Source organism: Varroa destructor, unplaced genomic scaffold, assembly GCF_002443255.2.
Source record: "Varroa destructor unplaced genomic scaffold, Vdes_3.0 BEIS01000001.1, whole genome shotgun sequence".
Taxonomy (NCBI): Eukaryota; Metazoa; Arthropoda; class Arachnida; order Mesostigmata; family Varroidae; genus Varroa; species Varroa destructor.
Window position 1 is genome coordinate 55,242,323 of NW_019211454.1, and position 20,423 is coordinate 55,262,745.

The following is a 20,423-nucleotide window of genomic DNA, read 5'->3' on the forward strand; positions in this document are numbered from 1 at the left end:
ACCGCAGCTACGTTTCGCTGCCAGGTAGCTGGTTCTTCGCAAGATTTCTTTCTTACAGATTTGCGTCTGTGGATCCTGCTATTGCTCACGTAAAATCAGGGAAGCAAGGGGACAAGATACGCCTGGTGGTAGCGTATTGGCGGCATTTAAAGATTCAGCAAGCTTCCTTTGTACGAAGACAGCAAGCTGTTGTGATCTTGACCCTATGCACCATACACTACACGGAACCCTACCGCACTTCGTCACAGCTCCGGTTTATGCAAAGGTGTTGGTTAGAGAGAACGGACGGCTCGTACATTTCTCGGCCAGCTCTTCTTCAGATTCGCAGGACGGCGGTACGCACTTGCTCATTTATATATATTAATGATGCGGCTTTTGTCGTTGCGTTAGCAAACAGCGTAAATGACAAAACGACCCGCACTATTATTATTTGATCTTATTTTTGCGATTCGAACAATTTTTCACTGAACATTTAATTTTATTGATTAACCTCAAAACACGTAATTATTTAGTCTTCTGTATGCTATAGGAGTTGAAACAAAGATAACTTACATGTGGATTTCGATTCAATTTTGTCCGACGTGAGGGCTGATGCTTGTTACTCTACACAATGTATTTATAGAGTGTCGTACAGCTAGTACATATAACGTAACATTGAAGTAAGCAGGATTGGCTTTCATTCAAATGAAGATTTTTCGTCAGCTAATTCTATGTACTTCTTGCATTACTCAGTCCCGTGTTTACTTGACACCATTTCCCGAAAGCGTTGATTACTACCGGCTGTAAAGGTATTTAGCATCACACCGACTAATTCGGATTGGAAATCAACCGCAATGAGCATGGCTATTCAACTGTACCGTATTTAATAACCTATCGTACGATGTAAACACGGCTCGGTTTTTACTCAAAGAAGTAATCCAGCACAGAAGAGAACAAGTCTACACACACACTGATGCCTTTAGTTTCTTTGTAATTGAAGTAAATCATCCTCTTCACGCAGCTAGTCAGTTGTTTCGTAGTTTTGTAATTTAATAACTTCTTAGTTGTGCAGTCTATATCAGTCATCTTTAGTGTGTGTGTGCGTGGTTTTGAGAGAGGGCGTCTTCAAGAAATGGATTTCTTTAATAGCCCCCCCGTCCCCTTCAGATTTTCCCGGCTGAGTTAATCTTTACTGCCGTTTAATAAACGATGATATTAAGAGTTCTTCAATGTGTTTTCACGTTCCCTAAGCCTCCGTTGCCCCTTTAATCGCCTTTGGCCTCTGTTCAGGTGCCTCTCGAGGCACACCCTAAAAATAAGCCTTCGTTCTCCCTTTCTCTTTCCATAAAGGCCTTTTCGCCGACATCACAGCGACGGCCGCGAATTGCTTCGCCTAAACTAGTTCCTCTAATACCGTGCTAGTTCTTTTTTACGCGCTCTTTTTTCAAAGGTGACTGTCAAAGTGGCCCAGCAATACTTACTGCCGGGCAGCAGAAGCTTTGAACCGACTCACCTGATACCACGCTACCGAGGCTTCGGTAGACGGATAAATGCCAACCGAACGGCAAGGCTAATTGGTAATACAGGTTTGGTTGCTCGAAAACGACAAGCGAATTGGCCGGACAGATTTTAGCTAACGTGAAACTGTCCACCTCGTTAGCGCTTACATCTTTGCCCGCTTACGCACTTCTGTGATTGAAGCGGCCACGACGGAGATCCCGAGTTGAATCACCGACGACATCACGCTATTCCTTTAGTCGATCACGAACCAGTCAAAGCGTTAGCGACAACACTGAACTTCTATAAAACAATATGACGCTCCGCTACTTGTTTGCGTAATATCCTTGGAAGCAGCGCGACGATTATCCCGACCGTCAAGTAAGCCAGAAATTCTCCCTCAGACGAAAATTTGAAAAGGCGAGGGATAACGTTCCGCACACACTGAACGAGATAAACAACGGCAACGATAGTAGATAACACCAGCTGGGTCCAGCAACTCGAATTCAAAAGCTTATCTCATTCTGTTCCGTTTTACGCGAGTCCATCATTTCGAGCAGGTTACAACGGACATACATGCGGCAAATGCGCCGATTCGCCCACGTTGGTGCGTACATATGACGGTTCTACTCCGACACGTTGCGCGGTGTTGGCCTACTCTCGGATCTGCAAACCGGCCTGTAAATTTGCTTCTTGTCAATGGCTAGTAGGTACGTAAGCCTAGATGGAAACTGGTACGATAGTATTAAAGGCCATAAAGACTGTCTTTCACAAACCTTATGTTGTTCCGTTTTCCCCATTGAAACGCAATAGGAGCTACTCCATCAAAGCCTCAAGGTCAACTTTGGGAGATACTAGAGATGACATTCAACCGTGGTCTACACCATGGTCGCCCTTCTTACGCAAAATGGGTGCAAGTAGTTTCTTATTGCAGTTCACTGTACAGAGGGATCTATGTAGCACAAACATGCCACTGAGCGACATATGACAGTTTTTTTTTTCTAGTACAACATTAACAGACGAGGAACTAACGAGATTGCTCGATTTCCGTGTTTCATCCCTAACACAGTCTTCATCCCTCTACTAACTCATCGGCAAACTGAACACTGATAGGACAAGCTAAAGGGAAGAGTCATTTATTATGTTCAGTACTGCAACTATATTTTTTGGATTATACTGGTTCAATATTTCATTGTCAACATCTTTCCTTGAATACTGTCCATCACTATCGTCTTTATTATTATTTCCATTTGATTACGGTCATCAGTGTTTAATGATTGGATTCTATCCATCTGATTCCTACGTGCTTGGGCAACTTTCTGACATCGATTGCTTCGTTGATCATCTTATCAAGTCTACGGCCCAGCAAACACGGTACCTCACAGCTGTTCGGCGGGACAATGGTGCTTCTCACACTTGCCTATATTAGGCATAAAGACCTGGAATGAAAAAAAATGCCCCCGCTCTATTTGTTATATATATATATATATGTATCTGTTTTCTCGTTCTGTATCTTCCGCAATCAGTCAACGAACTAGAAGGACGGTGCTACCTGCTTATGGAATTTGCTCAAAGTCAAAAGCCCCTTTCAAAATTGAATGAAAATACGTTTTTTCTTTATCGAAGAAGTCTGCTACTATAACGTCTACGCACGAGCCTGCCTTTCACTTACATAAAGTTATCAAGTGATTGGATACATCTAAGGGTTGGAATTCATCTTTATGTTTGTCTTCAACTATTGACCAACAAACATCACTTTACGTTGTGTACTACTTCATTAATCGTCGCTTTATTTGTTATTATCTGTTTTCATTAAGCACATCAGTGTGAAGTTATTCATAGTAGTACATTAGTTAACATCAGTGCTGTGGCGCTGTCTTTTTGCCATTACGTGCCTACTTTCTACTTACAACAGCTACTTATTAAGGTGTACAATGGATCATACCGATACCACTTTTTCGATCACTCATGGTCTTATGTATGCATGCGAACGTTATCGACTTCTATGGGGGAAAGTGCACTGTTGCGCGACGGTCGGGTAGAAGAAGCAAAGGATTCAGCGGAGAGCCCAAAATTGCGTAACTGTCTCGTTTCGTCCTTTTTCGCAGAGGAGGTCTAACCTGGTCAGTACTGTTGGACGTAGGGGGACTTCATCTCCGGGCCACGAACCGCGAAACAGTGAGGTCGGGACGAATCGCAGGCGAAGGAGAACGGTGGTTCAAACCCAGCAGGGGCAGGTTTTTCATTAGTCGCTGTATTTGGGAGGGCCGCGTATTTGGTGTATCTGTGTGTGTTGTCAAGAATAGTCAATCTGTTTAACCGGCAACGCAATGAGATATCGAGTGAGACTGACTCGAGAACAATAACGAATCTCCTCCTTTTTTTGTTCCTTCCACCTTCCGAGCCCCTTTTGTTTTAGTTTTTCTCATTCTAACTGCTGCCGCTATCTTTTGCTCGGATCCTCTCTGCTACCTCCTCGATGTACGTTAGATTAGGAGCAGAGGCCGGTGGAGGGGGCTCGCGGCCCAACCTTGCGCTATCTGCGGAACAATTTGGCTAGGAGGGCGCTGCGGTCGAGCAGACGTTCCTTAATGTTATGGAAAAGATTACCCCCGCCTACGTTCGACCTGTCGGACCCTTCTTCAGGCCCCCCGCTACCCCCAGCGCCTCCACTCTTCGAGCCAAACGCGTAGCAGCTTTTAGTCCGAACGGGTTTAATTTTGGCACCGCCAACCGGTACGGCGGGGTCGGCGCAAGCTAAGGCACTTAGCTGATCACTGGACGGCAGTTTCTTCGGGAGATCTCGGGACATCATGGGGCCCGGGCCAGGCGCAAGCAAGCTGGCTTCTAGCACGGGCCCCAACTCTCTCATAGCGCTCGAACCTTGTGACGCTGTTGCTGCTTCAGTTGCTAATATATGAGGAAGCACATTTTTATCTCCACCTCCTCGCTCTCTTCTACAGCCATTTCCATCGAATGGCGTCGCTAATAGCGGGCGCTCGTCGCGCATATCGGACAACAAAGAACCGGCCGTAGGGCTGTAAGGTCAAGGCACATGGGTAAACGAAAATGGCCGTTAGCATGCCCTACACATAATTAGCAACTTAGTCGTGCGGTTTGTAAAAACAGTTGCTTGGGCTCGTTTCGGATCGGTCTAATGTCGAGAAAAGGAGCCCTAAAGATTTTTATCGATCGTGAGCATGCCATGGATGTAAGTGAGAAAGAAAATATGGATATGGGCAGATCAATTCCTACACACGTAACCCCAGTGATGATCATTACTAGAAATGGTCCATTACCAGATAAATACTCCTTAATGCAACTTTACTACTGTGCAGTTTTATGTGTACAGAAACAATTGCGCCTAATTGCATTAATAACAAAATGCTTTCATGATTTCAGGTGTTTTGTATAATTTTACTAATACATTAAGGTATGTGCGTGCGCTCTCTTAGGTGCAGATATTAAGAACAGAAGGGTGAACAGAATTTTGTGGTCAGAAGAATGACCACCTCTAAAGGCAGAGCAAACCTAACCATTGTCTGGTCTAGCCTGTTGTCAACTATAGCTGACGCCTAAGTCAGACTCATACTTTCACTAGTAGACTCGCGCCAGTCAGGTTGCCGTCGAATTTGGAAATCACAGGTTAGCCAGGACAGGTACCCGTCTGGTGGAAGGCTTAACGGCGATGCAGGATGTTAAACTCCAAACATAGGTGACTGAGACAGCAAGGAGATAAGTAAGTAGTTTTAGGCGGAATTGTCAGGTTGATACTCAGGCAAACCAGGCTGAAGACAGGCTGAGTTCAGGTCGTCTCAAGCTTAACCCTCAGGAGAAGAGAAGCTCTTGGAGATAACGCGATAGAGGACAGTGAGCGCCTTTAAATACGTCTCAGAGGTTTCCTTGTTTTTCATATCCTTGAATAGATTACCGTTGAAGATACCGTTCTCTAGTTGGTGACCCTACCTGGATACGGGATCGAACTCGCCCTCAAGCGACCCTTGACGACTAGGGACCGTCTCGATGCTGATGATACATGGCACAATTTTCAGAAGGTCCGGATTCGACGACTGGCATGCTTCAGTTAATCGGAGCGGAGATGCCCTAGAGAATAAGGCAGAGATTAAAGAACTTACAATAGGCACGACAATCATGTTGATCGCACGACAAAATTAGATATTACTTTTTGACATCAGCTAATTTTAACATCTGCTAAACTACATCGAGAATGTCTTGTTTGCATTTGTTCGGACATAGTAATTAAAAATGTTCTGCTTAGTTCCTACCCTCTGACAGAATCATCATTTAGTCTTCTTTGAGACCAGTAATATTGTTAGTAATTAGCAAGATTGAGATTACAGGCACTCTACGCGTATGTGCATACGAACTCCGTTGCATTAATTTAGAACAGACACTCATTGACATAACTGCTATATGTAGTCCTTGTTGTCTCCTACTTTATTCTCGATGTACCTGGGATTATTTCGAAGTTCATCTATTTCCGCCTGGGCGTGACGGCGTTCGTTGTTTGACCCGATAATGTCAGACACTGAAGGGAGGTCGAACTTCTTTCGAGCGCAGAAAATTTGCCGAATGCTCCCCTGGCGCGAGACGTTTTCAATCTCCTCCTGAATTGTCCCGCAAGACAATACAAGGACATATGTCGATCGAGGAGTTGATACGCCAAGAGGCGTTTAGGCCGAATCAAGGATTCAAGCATGGAGCAACCAGCAACGAAAAAGGGAAGAGCTAATTAGCCTAAATATATCCATTCTCGCTAGAGCGCTCAGTTTCGCACTCAGTCTCCTCTTGTCTGTATACCTACGAAGACCATGCAGGCTGTAGACTATAATCGTCACCTGAGGATTAGAGTGCGCTGGGAAATCGCTGTTCCGCTGAACGCAGCATCGAATACTAGTTGAGACGACAAATAATAACACACAAGATGTCGCCTAACACTAGCTAGCTTTCCTTCCTTTTAACGAGACTACGAGAGTTTTGACACTCATGGTTTTATTCGCAGTCACGTTCTTGTATGTTACAGACGATCGAAACATTATGCTAATTTATTTTGTACTTAATCCTATTATGCTAGGCGTTATATTATTCTTAAGCATTTAGCGTCTCTTGCAAAATCAATGGGATAGTTTGAAAAAAAAACTGGGTTTATCGAGTAAAAATACACGCGACCGACAAAGCACTTATGGTTTTAGCTGTCTTATTATCAACTCACCCAGACACTAGTCGCTATAACCTTTCTCCTGACTGTGGTATTGAAATGAACATACCGTATTAAATTGATTTAATTTTGTATGCTAGCAGCGACAACGCTATGTCTTTTACTCAAATCGAAGTTATTACTAGTTACTATTTAAGTTACTGTCAATTATAGCCGTCATTCAACCATTAGGCGCAGATCAATGTAACTTCACTTTCGTCTAGATTAGAAATCCGTTTAGTGTCCTAGAAAAATGCTGCTCTTTAGATTTTTTTTTATAATTAAAATGTTGTGTGATTATCGGTACCAACAATCGATAATTTTTCTTCATTCAAAAATGCTTACGCTTCCCAGTGGCCAGGTAGGTTTTCAGCTCAAGACATGTATATTGAAACGCTTTGAAAAAGTTCTGTTCTTCTGTTGCGTTTGCTATAATTAACTGTTTCAACAATTTACTCTTATTAACGTAGCACATAAACACCAAGTCCTCCCAGCTTCTACAGTGCCTGAGTCATACGAATCTTCCATCTATGGCCCTCTGTATTTATGTGTACTTTTCTATGTGGCGATAAAAACCTACCAGCTGAACCTCAAGAGGTGAATCGGAAAGCGAGCTGGACGTAGAGTGGGGTGAGGCTGCGGCAGGAGGAGAGTTGGATGGTGACCGGAAGTGACCCCCACCAGTGTTCAGCGAGACCGGAAGCTGCTCATCCTCGGCGTTCCATCGGCAGCTAGAAGTGCCTACGGATCGAGGCAAAACGAAAACGAAGAAAGAGACAACTGGTCAGTGAGCTGTAAGCGAGAATTGTGGAGTAGTTGTTGGTCAGCACCAACTAACAACGGCACGATGCTCCATCTCCCGTAAGCCAACAGCAACAATAGCAGCATCAGAAGTAACAGGCGGCAGAAAGCATACGGAACAACAGTTGTTTTGCGTACATATCTATTAAGAAACTCGGTGTGTTTCAGGGTGGATGAATAACCGCGACAAAATACAGCTTATAGTACGTGGCTAAAACAGAGGCGCTTCAAATGGCCGCCGCACTTTTAGGACAATTCGTATCATTGAGTACTAGTTGTTCATGGATTACCTATGATAATAATAGAAAAACGTGAAAATTTAAGCGTGTTTGCCCACGGATACGCTCTCGATATACCTCTCCTTTCGCACTGCGTATCTTAACTATGTGTCTATTGCATTAGCCTAAAAGTATCTCTACCTAGAAGTTACGGACACGAGTAGAGCGCGTTACTTGTTTGTCTTTAGTTGTTTAAGGCATTCACCTTCACAGACCGAAATGGCTTACATGTTACGAAGTAGCAGATGACGTCCAGGTCGTTACAATTCGTGTTTCGTAGAAAAAAGTATCTCTGTTGGTCCATGAGAAGCTCCTTGGTCACTGCGCTAACATTGACGTGCGAAGGTAGACTACGGGCTTCTATTCGGTTGGCAAGTGTTACCGTATGGCCGAACAGACAATAACGTGGCATGTGTGCACCTACGATGCCTGCCATTGCTGGCCCGGAATGGATGCCCACCCGAATCTGACAGACAGACAGACAGACAGAAAAGAGGATAGGCAAATATCATGACTGAGTAAGAAAAAGTTAAGAATGAAACTAAGAACAGCTTAATCGCCTACTGCATACGCCCCTTTTATCCCTTTTATTTGAGTTTGTCTTTCATTATTTATACACGCCGGCCGACCCACAGACCCAGTGTGAGAGACACACGTTGCACACAGTGACTGGCAAACGCCGCAGTTAGCGCTATAACAAAAAACAGTGTAACGTAGCTGAGTACCAACAGAGAGACACTTAAAGAGCGACAAGGGTCTTCTTCGCTGTCTGCCCTTGACAACCCCAGCGACATGACACCATCATGCGGTAGCGACGTAGCTAACCAACGAATGGACCAAATCGTCTTTGCACGTCACCCCGCGGGAGAAAGAAAATTGGATTTGGGGGGTTCGCGGGTTGAGGGAGACATGCGGGAGACAAGTGTGGAAGCACTCATAAAAGCACCAACAGCTATAGCTCTAGCGAGAGTGATGTTAACTCAGGACGAAAGAACGAATGCCAACGAAAGCAAATTGACCACGGCAACAAACTGAACTGCACCGGCTATTCCACTCATCACTACTATCGTCATTTCACCTTATTGTGACAAAAGCTTAATCGCGCGTTTTGCATATCGCCTCCAAATGGCTTTTAGAGATCACACTGCCAGCGTAGATTCTGCCATACTTGCCGCTTTCACTCGCCGGCAGAATCAAAAACTCAGCTTCATTAGAGCGTTCTTGAGGAGGTCGCTAGCCGGTCGCGCGTAATAGCGCTTCTTGTCCCCATCATTGTCATTACCATAGTCGTCGGGAGCTGTGTGGTGAAAACGGTAACGCTATCTGCGGTGACCGAGCGTTAACCAGCGAAGACGGCCTTTAAATGTTCTAGACTGGGGACGAACCATAGAGCTGTTTCACTTGTGCCACCACTGCGATCCTGCTATGGCTGGTGGACGCAAAACTTGATCCGTACTGAGGAAACGCAAGGGTTTGGGCACAGAAAGCAATGCACACAAGGACAACGTAGAGGCTCAGAAAAGGCTAGCGTAGGGCAGACCCGAGAGAGCCGCCTGTGTTTGAGCCGCTTACCAGCTGCCTGCTTGCTTGCTTTCTTGTTAGCTGCTTTCTTGTTAGCTGCTTTCATTCTATGCTAACCAATCTGGTTGGGGGTCGCTCGGCCTATCGGGCTACACTTAAATGTGAATGAAATGTACGAAACAGAGAAAAATAGGAATGAAAGAAATAAGGAGAGGATTATGGAAAAAACGATAGTAAATAAGTGTACTGTATTATTGTACCTACCTCAAGTTTATGTCCGGGTACAGGCGATTGTACCTTACGGGATATAGTGACCATCTCGAGCCCGAGCATCACTAGCCGGTCGGCGTGGTCCGCCATCGGTTCGGGAACACTCGAAACCACCATGTATGCATCTCCGATGGTCTCCACCTATATAAAGATAATATTAACGAAATCCCCAATTATGACGCTGGGGGAAATGAGGCAACTAAGACGAATTACCATGTAAATCACTATTGCCATGTAAATTATTATAATTTTTTTGTTCGCATCTAACTACTTTCTAAACGTCGCGTGCTTCATTAATAATTAATAAATAAATATATTGACTTTTAAATTAATAGTTTGATTCAAAGTGTACATACAAACGCTAAAATATAATCGTTAGCACAGGTAAAAGCACATGACCGGTGACCATTGCGATAAGGTAATAATTAAAAGCCTATTCGCAAATGCTTCTTTGTTGTTACTTCAATTATAACATAACTATGGCACCTCAGCTTAAAAAAATCATTATAATGTGTAATTAATGGCTCAGTTCAACGTAGACATTATGCTTTAAGCATCCCACGCTACCAAAACAGCTACATATGGAACTACTTGCCGCCCTCTCATCTAGCCTTTATATGGCTAACCGAATAATATTCCGGTCAGAATCTGAAAGTTTTTGTACGCCGAATGGACTGTAATTTGTTGTTATCAGGTATTAAGCAGTACCGAAAAGATTAGCCCATAAACCGGTAACCGGCAGGGCTACATAAAACATACTTCTCTTCTCTGGGATCTAAGAAAGCTGTCTTCTTTAATGAGTAGCGGATAGAAAACTACCCCGTTAGTAGGACTAAATATATTTAGCCTTGGTATTTTAAGTCTGGTGACGCTTTGCTCAATCCCATCTATGTGCCAATGCATCAAGTGAGACTCGATTTGAAGCTGAAGGTGATTTCTATTTGAGTTTGATTGCGAGTGAAATCACAATAGTTGGTCGGAGCCATAGAAAAGCGTGAAAGATATATGCTGCTACAATAGGGACACCTTGAGACCGATAAACCCAAAACATCTTGATTTCTTTGAGGCACATATATACCTATATTAAAAAGATTCCACTACTGGAGGGACAATCTCGCTAGACAATTATGCCCTCATGGGCAGCTCTTGCATGAGAAATGCAGTTTAGCCTCAGTTAAATCTACTTAGATATAAGGCGTCAAGGGACTCAATGTAGATTTCACTTGCCTTACAGAGAAGAGGGAAAGGTTACCGATAAAAAAGACGCCTATGAGTAACAGCAGCTATGGAAGTAGCCCTTATTTGTTATGTCGCGTCCTTCCTTATCGTCGAATATGTGATCTACGAAAAAATTCGTTGAGACAAGAACGACGTCGAGATTAAATTTCGTTCATTTAATCTGAATCTTTATTCAACACAAAAGCAGAAAGTTCGACGACTATTCTTAGTGTCTATAATGTAACAAGACATATACTTTCTTTACCCAATACCTGTCAAGAAAAGGCCATATTTTTGCCCGCAAATAAAGCGGTTAGTTAAGACTTCACCTCTCCACAGCTCGATACAACATTGGAGTTCGACTCATTCCGCATGGGTTTCCGTTTCAGACGGTATCAAAAGAGTTTTATATTCCGGTCTCTGAGTTTCGATTCTCAAACCAAGTGACTTAGCACTTGATGGGGGAAGAAAGTCGGATGATGTAACTATACCATTATGGTTTCAAGGCCAATCTTATGTTATGTACAATGTCCCATTCCTAGGCTTGTCATGGCATATCTCTCGACCGAGACATTAGTGTCGATTGTTTGTTTTGAAATTTATCTTGTTCGTAGATTAACTCTGTGCAGCAGATAGATTAAAGACAAAGTGGTGGATCTTTAACGATGTTCGCTTAGAGGTTGTAGCCAATGAGGTGGTAACCATTACTAACAGATTGCGTAATCAATGTTTAATCTCTGCATGTTTCTCTATGTGTCAGCTGTATTTAATCTACAAAAAAAGACAACTGTCAAGAGTTTATCATTCGTAGATCGTTGTTTGCTTTTTGTTTAATTACTTACGTTCCCGTGATCCGAAACGCCGAATAAGCACCGAACCACAACGATTTCGGTTGTTTAAGCAACTTACAGGTGTGAGTACCTACGTATGTATCTCTGTGTAGCTGAAAGTTTAATATGCCTCCTTCAACAGCATACTCCAGCGTTGCTCGCGGCAGCTGAACCCCAGTAGTGCCTGACTAATGCAAACCAGCCCAATGTCAATTAGTCCAGCCCACTGCCGACATCCTCCGTCTGAAAAGCTTCACGAACTAACTTATCGAGTTGCGAAAGCGCTTGGACAGTCAATTTTTTCGAGGGCTATTCTCGAAAAAAGTGGCGGCGGGGCCAGAATTAAGGGGTATTAGGGGAAGTTAGCGTTTAGCAATATGGATCGCATGAGGACATATACCCAACAAGCTACTTAGAATGTTACCCCCTCGATCCGCCACTACCGCCCCTGCTGCCACCGTCGTTGGCCTCCGTGATATAGATAAATCCAGCTGTAGAGCGTGCAGTATCGTGCTGTTTCAACCACTATTCCATAACGTGCACAAATACAGATGCAAAATAGACAGGCGTACATACATACCCTGCTAGTTCACGGACATGGTTGCTGTCGAAAATGAGAAGCCCGCAAGCTGCGCGCGTTAAGTGAAGAACAAGAGGAAGATATTATACAATGGACTTGCTCGACAATGGGTCGGTCGCAGCCGGTAAATGACAAATCAGCTACCGACCCAGTTATAAAACAGAAAAAGCTACGCCGATGCCGGTGACCCGTCCGGTCGCTCCCGACTCTCGTCTAGGTAGTTCGATCCATTAACATCAACATAGCGACAGCCGCTGCAACCGATACTAGCACAGATGCGGCACTCGCCAGCTAAAAACGCCTTTCCCGTTTTTATCGTCGATGGTGCATGTAATGCATCCATAAACGCGCAGATATATAGGTAAGTTCACTCTAATCCATGACGATTGCTTACATAGCACAGCCTGGTGACACAGCGGGAGAACACGTCTAACTCACGTCGTCGCTAGCTTAGCATAAAGCAATAAAGGACCCTACGCGTGGCTCTGTAACATTGTAATAAGTACCTAGCTGCTGGCCTGCAATATCGACCTCAGATAAGAACAGGCTATAACACCTGCGGTGCACTTTCAAACGACAAGACCCACCTTGTACACTTGATGGATGTTGGTAAGCGCATCGAATTGCACGTACAGCCGATTGAGTAGTCGAATGATGTCCATAGGTACGACATTTTCGTTGCTGCAAAGCGCTGTGAAGCCGACAATGTCGGAAAAAAGGCATGATATCATCGGAAATTGCTCGGCCTCAACTGGCAGGTCCTTTAGGAGGCAGTGTGCAACTTTTGCCGGGAAAATCGAGCAGATCAAATCTTCAGTCTTTTTTTTATCGTCACGCAACCTCGCTTCGAGCACCTGCAATGATTGTGCCGACAGAAACACAGAAGTATAAAAGCTTATAAAGGGCAACCAACAAAGGTATTTCGTACTAGGAGCAATCAATATCTGTGTGTGATAAGAGATGTAAACAAGAGGAAGGCATCTCATTTTGTAAAAACGTTATGGCTATTAGCCAAACCTCTTGAGGATAATTTACTAAAATTTTTTGTTTCATTTAAATGTGTACCGTTAGCTTTGCCTAAAACACACGTTACCGCTCGGTGTCCAGCGGTATTGCCTAAGCTATAATATATTCCATCAGAAAGTTCTTTCATACCTTGAGGTGATTGCTAGCTTCGTCCAGCTTCTCGACGAGTTCCCGCTCGCCTTTTTGATAATGCGAGAGCAAGACGAGATCCTTTGAAGCGTCGTGTACAGGAAAATCAGAAAAGTAGACACCCGTACGAGCCATATCCTCGATTTCTGTAAAACGTGGAGAGCCTACGAACAATAACGTGTCGCTCTCCGGGACCGAAATCATCTGGCCCTTGAAGCGTACAGACTCATTCAGATTGCTCATTGCATCGTTCCCGACAACGTTCGCCTAAGGGAAAATAAAGGTAAAAGTGCTCAAGGATTGAGGATGAGAAAGCGTAAAACTCGAGGACAGATGCGCTGTAATACTGAACCCCACCACAAATATCGCCCTTCCAATTATGAATCGACTACATTGAAAGCACCAACAGTAACTACCTGGACAGCTGAGAACCGAGGTGCGTCTCACTGTTGTCATATGCAATGAATGGTGCGTGAATTTTTCGCCACACTACGCCCTCCAGGCAGGGGGCAAAGGGATGCATACGGAGTAGTGTGGTTGGGCTGGGTCGGCTGGTCGCCTTCGAAACCCAACACAGCCAGACAGCTATGTGACTAGTAAATAGGTCTGTGTAACGCCAGTAGCAGCATATGCACAAATGCAGAGAATCTCAACGCACGCAACACTTGCACCACGCCAAATTTTTCCCCCTCGCTGACTAAAAAACAAAAACTACGTCTACAACTGGTACAGATGCTACGATGGCTACTGTTACCCTCGCCAAGCGATTATTTCAAGGGTAGACTTCTTTAAATGTTAATGCAGCTGCCAAAAAGATAATTTTTTCTCTCGGTGCCGAACAACGAAACTGAGCTGGCAAAACGCCACGGGTGGCGGATAGGCCCGTCGATACGTCCGGACTCTCTAAACGGCCATAGTAGAGGGGACAAGTATCTGAAAGTTTAGCTGGTCACTAATTAGCCAACTAACAATGCCGAGACTTGCTTTAGGCGGTCGCGTAGGAAAATCCCTTTCTGAAAATATCCGTGCAGTACCTACTACGCTAGCGAGATAAATATATGTCAACACCTTTTTTTTGTTTTCCTTATTTATAAACTGGTTTCGAAATTTGCTGTCAAGTACGCAGTCTGCTCTCGGTTCCCGACAATTGAATGTAACTGTTTTGAAAAATTGTCTTAATTTATTATTAATTTACCATTAAGTAATTAATAATTAAATTACCATTAATATGCAACGCTCTACAAATGATTTTCGATTACAATATTGTAAATGTCACTAGTCGAACCGGGCTCGTCAAATTATAGTTGAAGAAATTTGTATAGTACGGTGTCTGCATGATGATTCTGGATGCGTAAAAGCAACAAAGCCAACTATCGCAGTAACAGCGATAAGCACAGAATTATTAGGATTAATTTTAACTTTATATACAGCTAGGGTTAATGAGCACGCTTAGTTTAACTTACCCGCACATTAGCGGCATCATTGCGGAGTAAAAGTACGAATGCCTGGTTGAGATAGTCTAAGATCGCGTCGAAGCTCACCTCCAATACGGGTCTCGCAATACGAAATACGTCCGTAAGCTTGACGGAGGCTGGACCGCCGAGTGATGACGATGTCCATACGCTGTTTCGGATCATTGCACGCAGCGCGTCTCCTACTTCTAATATAATCAGGTCCCTGGATATATGCCCCGATCCGTATTGCGGTAGGATAGAAAGTGAACGAAATGCATGGATAGTAGGAACGAAAAGCTTCACTATAAAATTACTCGTTAATTCGACTTGTACCGTCGGCAGACTGGTTCGGCCTATTAAGATATTTTTGACTTCATATTCTCCAAAACAATTGTGCCAGAGCGGTTTCTTTTGTGTGCAAGTCCACAAAGATGGAGTATAACTAAATGCCACGACTCTATCTTCTATGGATGACGTGTTTTGCTTCTCTCTGTTATCTAAGTCCATTAACCGTGTTGTCTGATGTTCGTCATCCAGTATTATCATTCCCTTCAACATTGAATTACGATTTCCCAATAAACAGACTTTTTTCCCCAGGTATGGAATAGTTCGTGGTTTTCTTAAGAAGCCCTCAATAGTAAACTGCACCGTAGATGTTCATGCACTTTTAGACCTGGACTTAGTTGTAATAAAAAACAATAATCGACTGCACGATATCATATTCATCTGTTTTAAATATTGACAATGAAACAGATACGTGACCACAAACACAGGTATATAGATAATGTCAAAAATAATATAAAAACACAGTTCTCATCATTATTTTGTAACAACTCTACTTAAAGTAACTTTTTTATTGTTTAGTCACACAGTAACTCGATTACTGCTATTGCACGTATCGGCTTACCTATCAAAAAGTGCATGGAACGGGAGTGCTGTACAGAGGGTTCGTGTTGAAATGCACAGATCCTGGGGTTGCTTGCTGAGGTGGTCGGTGATATGTGCAGAGGCGAACGACGATCGCTTACTCCTATTTCCACAGCTACTTCCTCCACTTCCGCGGCGCACGCCGTCAGGAGTTGCAACCTGCAACATGTTGACCTACCCAAGCTTATGACATCCACCGCTCAAAGTTTCATACGAAGAAGGATAAACAATAAAGGTAGAAGTAAAATGGGCCCATATAAACAGGCATCAGTTTCTACGAAGACGGCAATCCTTTTCTGCTGCTGCTCTACTTGGAAATTAGGCCTTGCTGGCCAACTATCACGAGCCAACTATGATACTAACTAGCTGGCAGACAAACTTAATAAATAGACTTATGTTAATAGGTAAGGCTTATGAAAGCCTCGATCACACTTTATCTGGTACCTTTGCATTACCCAAGCAAATATAATGATTGTATAGCTTTCATATAATTGAGTGATTGCGCATGTACGGCTGTACGTATCACCTGCTGAAGCTTCTTAAAAGCGGTAAAACAATCTGTCGCTTTTCAACTTACTGGATTTTTTAGCTGGCCTATCTATTTTCTAACAGCTCATCATTGGTGTTTTATACGATATTGGTATTTTTAATATTATTCGCATTGCCTACTGCGAAGATAATGAATGTACGTCCTCTATTGACTGGTACTCTGGTTCCCGATTAATTAATCCCGATCATCATCGTATTACCCATTAATTGACTGGGACAAAGTCTCTTTTCGCATTAAGTATCTGTACATAGCCTGTCTTGCCCATCGGTGTCTCCTAATCGAAGGATTACGAAATCCGCTGTCAGGCCTAGCTGTAGGTCGCCGGCGCCGATTCTTGAAATAGAAATAGCAAGCTCAGTATTCATCGCTATACTTTAAAATACCGTAAACATTTTTATCAAGAAAAATCTATTTTGACTGGATACGAACTCAAACATCGTCTGATACATCTTTACAAGAAGCTAATTACGCAGTTTAGTTGCCGGAATCCAATCATCTAGAGCTTATTTCATCCACAAGCTCCAGGAATTTTCTAAATAAATAGAGAGATTTTTATAACTACGAGTTCCTTTTAAAAAGGGAAGAGTGAAATGTTGATTAATGCACAGAACGTACATTCGATCGATTGAAAGGGGTCTTTCCATATCTCATGACTAATATAGCAATCCCAAGTTTTATAAAAATTACTTTTAACCACTATCGAAACCTATTTTTAGCGCCTCAAGATATATCACTTTTCAGTCTGACACATAGAAAGCCATCCATTTTGCTAAAAGTAAATGCATCCGCAAGTTTTTTTTCCGTAAATATCTAAGTACTCAAGACTATAAGAGTTTTGGGGGACTCTGCCACTCCGCCTGACGAATGTGCTCAAATAGAGTTCGCAGAAAGTATCTAGGTGACTAAAGCAGACATCTATTGTGTTTTACGGTTCATATCTGAAAATTTTCTGAAGAACTGCACAGATTTGACTGACCGTTCCAGCTCGCCTCATTTTTGTATTCAGCCCGCAATTTTTTCTATGCGCTTTCTTTGCCATTGTTCTACGTCAGGCGTTATCAAACACTTGGCTCGCGATTCTATTCCTGCGTCCATTAATTCCTTATTGCCAGGGAATAACCTCACGTCGACGCTACGTGTCACGAAGATCAAGGCACCGTTACTTGCTTTTATGTGCCCTACACAGATGGTGATAAGGTACAGCCTGTTCACCTAAGCAAGCATATCTACCGTATCAGATACTCTGCTCACATATTGCCCTGGTCTACCGGGCCCTATAGAAGTCTAATGCGTTTTCTTACGTATTTCTCAATTGCGTAGGACGATACCGTAGCAAGCCGGTAAAAGCACTGATTTCTTGTGTCTTCGCATGGCCAACAAGTGTATATATATGTTGTCGTTATGCAACTAAATCATTTAAAGATCTCAAGAGAAAGTGAGTACCCTGTCTTTTGTCTCGTAAAACAGAGGCGCACCGCAAAGCTAGACGAGGGAAACGCTAAAGAGAAGGTGAACATAGATCTATATTTTGGGCCTTTTGGTGACTGCAGCTTGAGCAAAGTTAGCATGTCTTCTTTTTCCGATACCTTTTTATGCCCCTTTTGGCTGCGTACACAAGTGTCAAAGAGAATTTGCTAAACACGCCAGGTCCTTTCGTCTTCTTTCTCTTTTCTCTACGAATAGAGGTTCGATTTTATCTCGTTGAATAATTCTTGGTTCAGGATGAAAAGCGTTCGAATATAGAACGTACGACATGGGTTTGTTGAAGTATACAGGGCGGGGTGGAAGTATACATGCGAATGAGGCACCAAAGCAAACAAACGTTTCCCTTTAAGACTCATATTTATCTCTCTTATAAGTTTATTTTTACATTATTCTGACTTTATGCACTCTACAGTAATCCCGCAGAACGCCATTAGACTCAGAAAATGTCAACACCAGTGAAGTGGTGGACATATAACAATGAGTTCGATCGCTTACCTTGAGGAGGGAGTTATCTGAGATTTCCATGAGGAAGTGGTACCTCTCACCAGCCTGTTCGAGCACCCGACAAATCCCTATACTGACGTCAGTTTCGAACAAATCACGCGCTACCGTTTTAACTAGTCCACGCACGATACCCTGCAGGCCCTTTCGTGTCGAATAATAGTGGAGATGAATGGAACCGTTTGGCCCCGGCGTGACGCGGAAACTTGGCGCCTTCATGTTGCAATAGGACACCGTTACATGGTCGTGGAGGTTATCCAGATTACTTAAGAAGTCCGAGAGGTTGGACCCCAATACGCGAAGCATTTTGTCGTAGCCTCGCGCCAAACAATAGCTGAGGAAATGGGAGCCCAGCTCTTCTAACACATCGTCGGGGCTTAAACCTGTAACAAACAGCATGCAAAAAAAGCGACATATAGCTATTTTTGAACGCAACGATCGATTGGTCCTATGCAAAGCAACTGATTGCCTATAACGAAAAGCATGTGTAATTGAGTGGTCAAATATTACGATCATGGGTAGGCCATATTAATTGCATGTGTACAGTTAGTATATCTCTTGTAAAGTAGCATTTAAACTTAGTAAATCTATAAAGTCGACTTAAAATAAGGCTCAAGGCATAAAAAGGGTTTCGGAAGAAGTTTCGTTTAGTTCTGACCGCGTCAAAGCTCGCTTTTGGTTGAAGAGATAAAATCTAGGATGATGAAAGTAGGCTACAGGTTTTTATGTCCAAACGTAACCCTTACCATGATTTTTCATGGTGATAGCTTTCCAGTTGTCAACAACTGAATGTTTATTCTACGTCGTAAGTGTCTGTCTCAGTTTAGCTAATAGCACTGAAAGCCTCAGGAAGTTGTTTTGCTTTTGACAGCTTTAGCCTCACACCCGTTTTAAATGCCACCTAGACTAAAAGGTCTACCGAGATCTAAAGAACAATATGTACTACAACATAGCAGCAGTGATCTATTATGAAACGTTAAGGCCACCTGACTTGATGATCAGCAATTGTATGAATGTTAAAGCACGCTATGCTCTTCGGTTTAAGTTATATATATATATATGCATGTTAAATCACTTCAAGTTCCTGATCATTGTAATATATTATAGGGCTACGTATCATTTTATGTTTACCTCCAACTGGTGAAAGATGACTGGTATATATTTTCACTAAAAATTAAAGACGAGAAGAAGTATTTTTAAAAGTATTTATTTTTAAGCTACTGAGTTTGATAAGACTAAATTAAATTTTTGTAAACAGATTAAAAAATTAAGTTAGGTATTTGTCAAATGGAGGTCACGAATATTACGTGCTTTAGCAGTTAATCCACGTGAAGTTCCTGATTACACGCCGTTGAAAATGTTTATAACGCTGTTCCGATTATGACAATGTAATTTTCAACTACTATTCAACTAAATATATACTATTTACTAAATCTTATCAAGATCTAATAGACGAAATAGGCTCAGTGTGTCAAATCTACATCAAACATTATGAGATAATAGACTTGACACGAAATCTGGTATTCCATTTTACCAACGTAAAAATCCAAGCGACCCGGTCTAATATCTGAATAGCTGAACACATATTTGTTTTTCTGTCCCTCTGTTTTCACGCTACTGAGTATTACGACCTCATCTGCTGAGCGTTCCGTAGCTCACGGGGGTTATAAGCTAAATTTTTCATACGCAGCTAGTAATTGAAATAAAAAACGGTAATTGTTATCGTAATAAAAATGTACTTGTCGCCAAAGTACTGTAACCCTAAGCTGACTGAACCACTTTGACATTGCTGCATGTATTCTTACCATAGATACCTTGTTCTATAGCATTACTATGCTTGTAGTTGGGTAAAACTGGGCTATAAATTGCCAGTCTATTTTTTAGGATTGTCTTCTTTGGTCGCTGATCTGTTATTACAGGGAGTTTAAAGTGTCACCAATAAATGTTTCTGTACTACATTTCTACTTGACACTAGTCGACCTATACCGATTGTGTCGGCGGCAGATTGCACGAGTTTCAGAAGAAGATCGTCGGGATATTGCTTGTGTAGGAGGAAGGATCCACCATGCAGCTTTACGTGACTCTTCCGTCTGACAATGATTCACATACGACATACAAAAAAGGAAAAAAATCTATAGGTTAGCTCACATTTGTTCTAC

The 20,423-nt window shown here is 42.7% G+C and overlaps 1 protein-coding gene across 1 annotated transcript in view; it reads right to left on the minus strand.

The window, feature by feature from the left end:
* Nucleotides 1-2,921: 2,921 nt before the first annotated feature.
* Nucleotides 2,922-20,423, minus strand: part of LOC111255598 (guanylate cyclase soluble subunit beta-1-like) — a 30,557-nt gene continuing 13,055 nt past the window's right edge. Inside the window, exons 4-15 of the mRNA XM_086977965.1 lie at nt 20,251-20,354; nt 18,259-18,647; nt 15,709-15,902; nt 14,811-15,024; nt 13,348-13,614; nt 12,780-13,046; nt 9,559-9,705; nt 8,002-8,239; nt 7,275-7,435; nt 5,950-6,104; nt 5,443-5,580; nt 2,922-4,514 (exon numbers count right to left, since the gene is read on the minus strand). Coding sequence (XP_086834091.1) covers nt 4,013-4,514; nt 5,443-5,580; nt 5,950-6,104; nt 7,275-7,435; nt 8,002-8,239; nt 9,559-9,705; nt 12,780-13,046; nt 13,348-13,614; nt 14,811-15,024; nt 15,709-15,902; nt 18,259-18,647; nt 20,251-20,354 — 2,776 coding nt within the window. The 3' untranslated portion in view covers nt 2,922-4,012. The remainder of the gene's footprint in view (nt 4,515-5,442; nt 5,581-5,949; nt 6,105-7,274; nt 7,436-8,001; nt 8,240-9,558; nt 9,706-12,779; nt 13,047-13,347; nt 13,615-14,810; nt 15,025-15,708; nt 15,903-18,258; nt 18,648-20,250; nt 20,355-20,423) is intronic.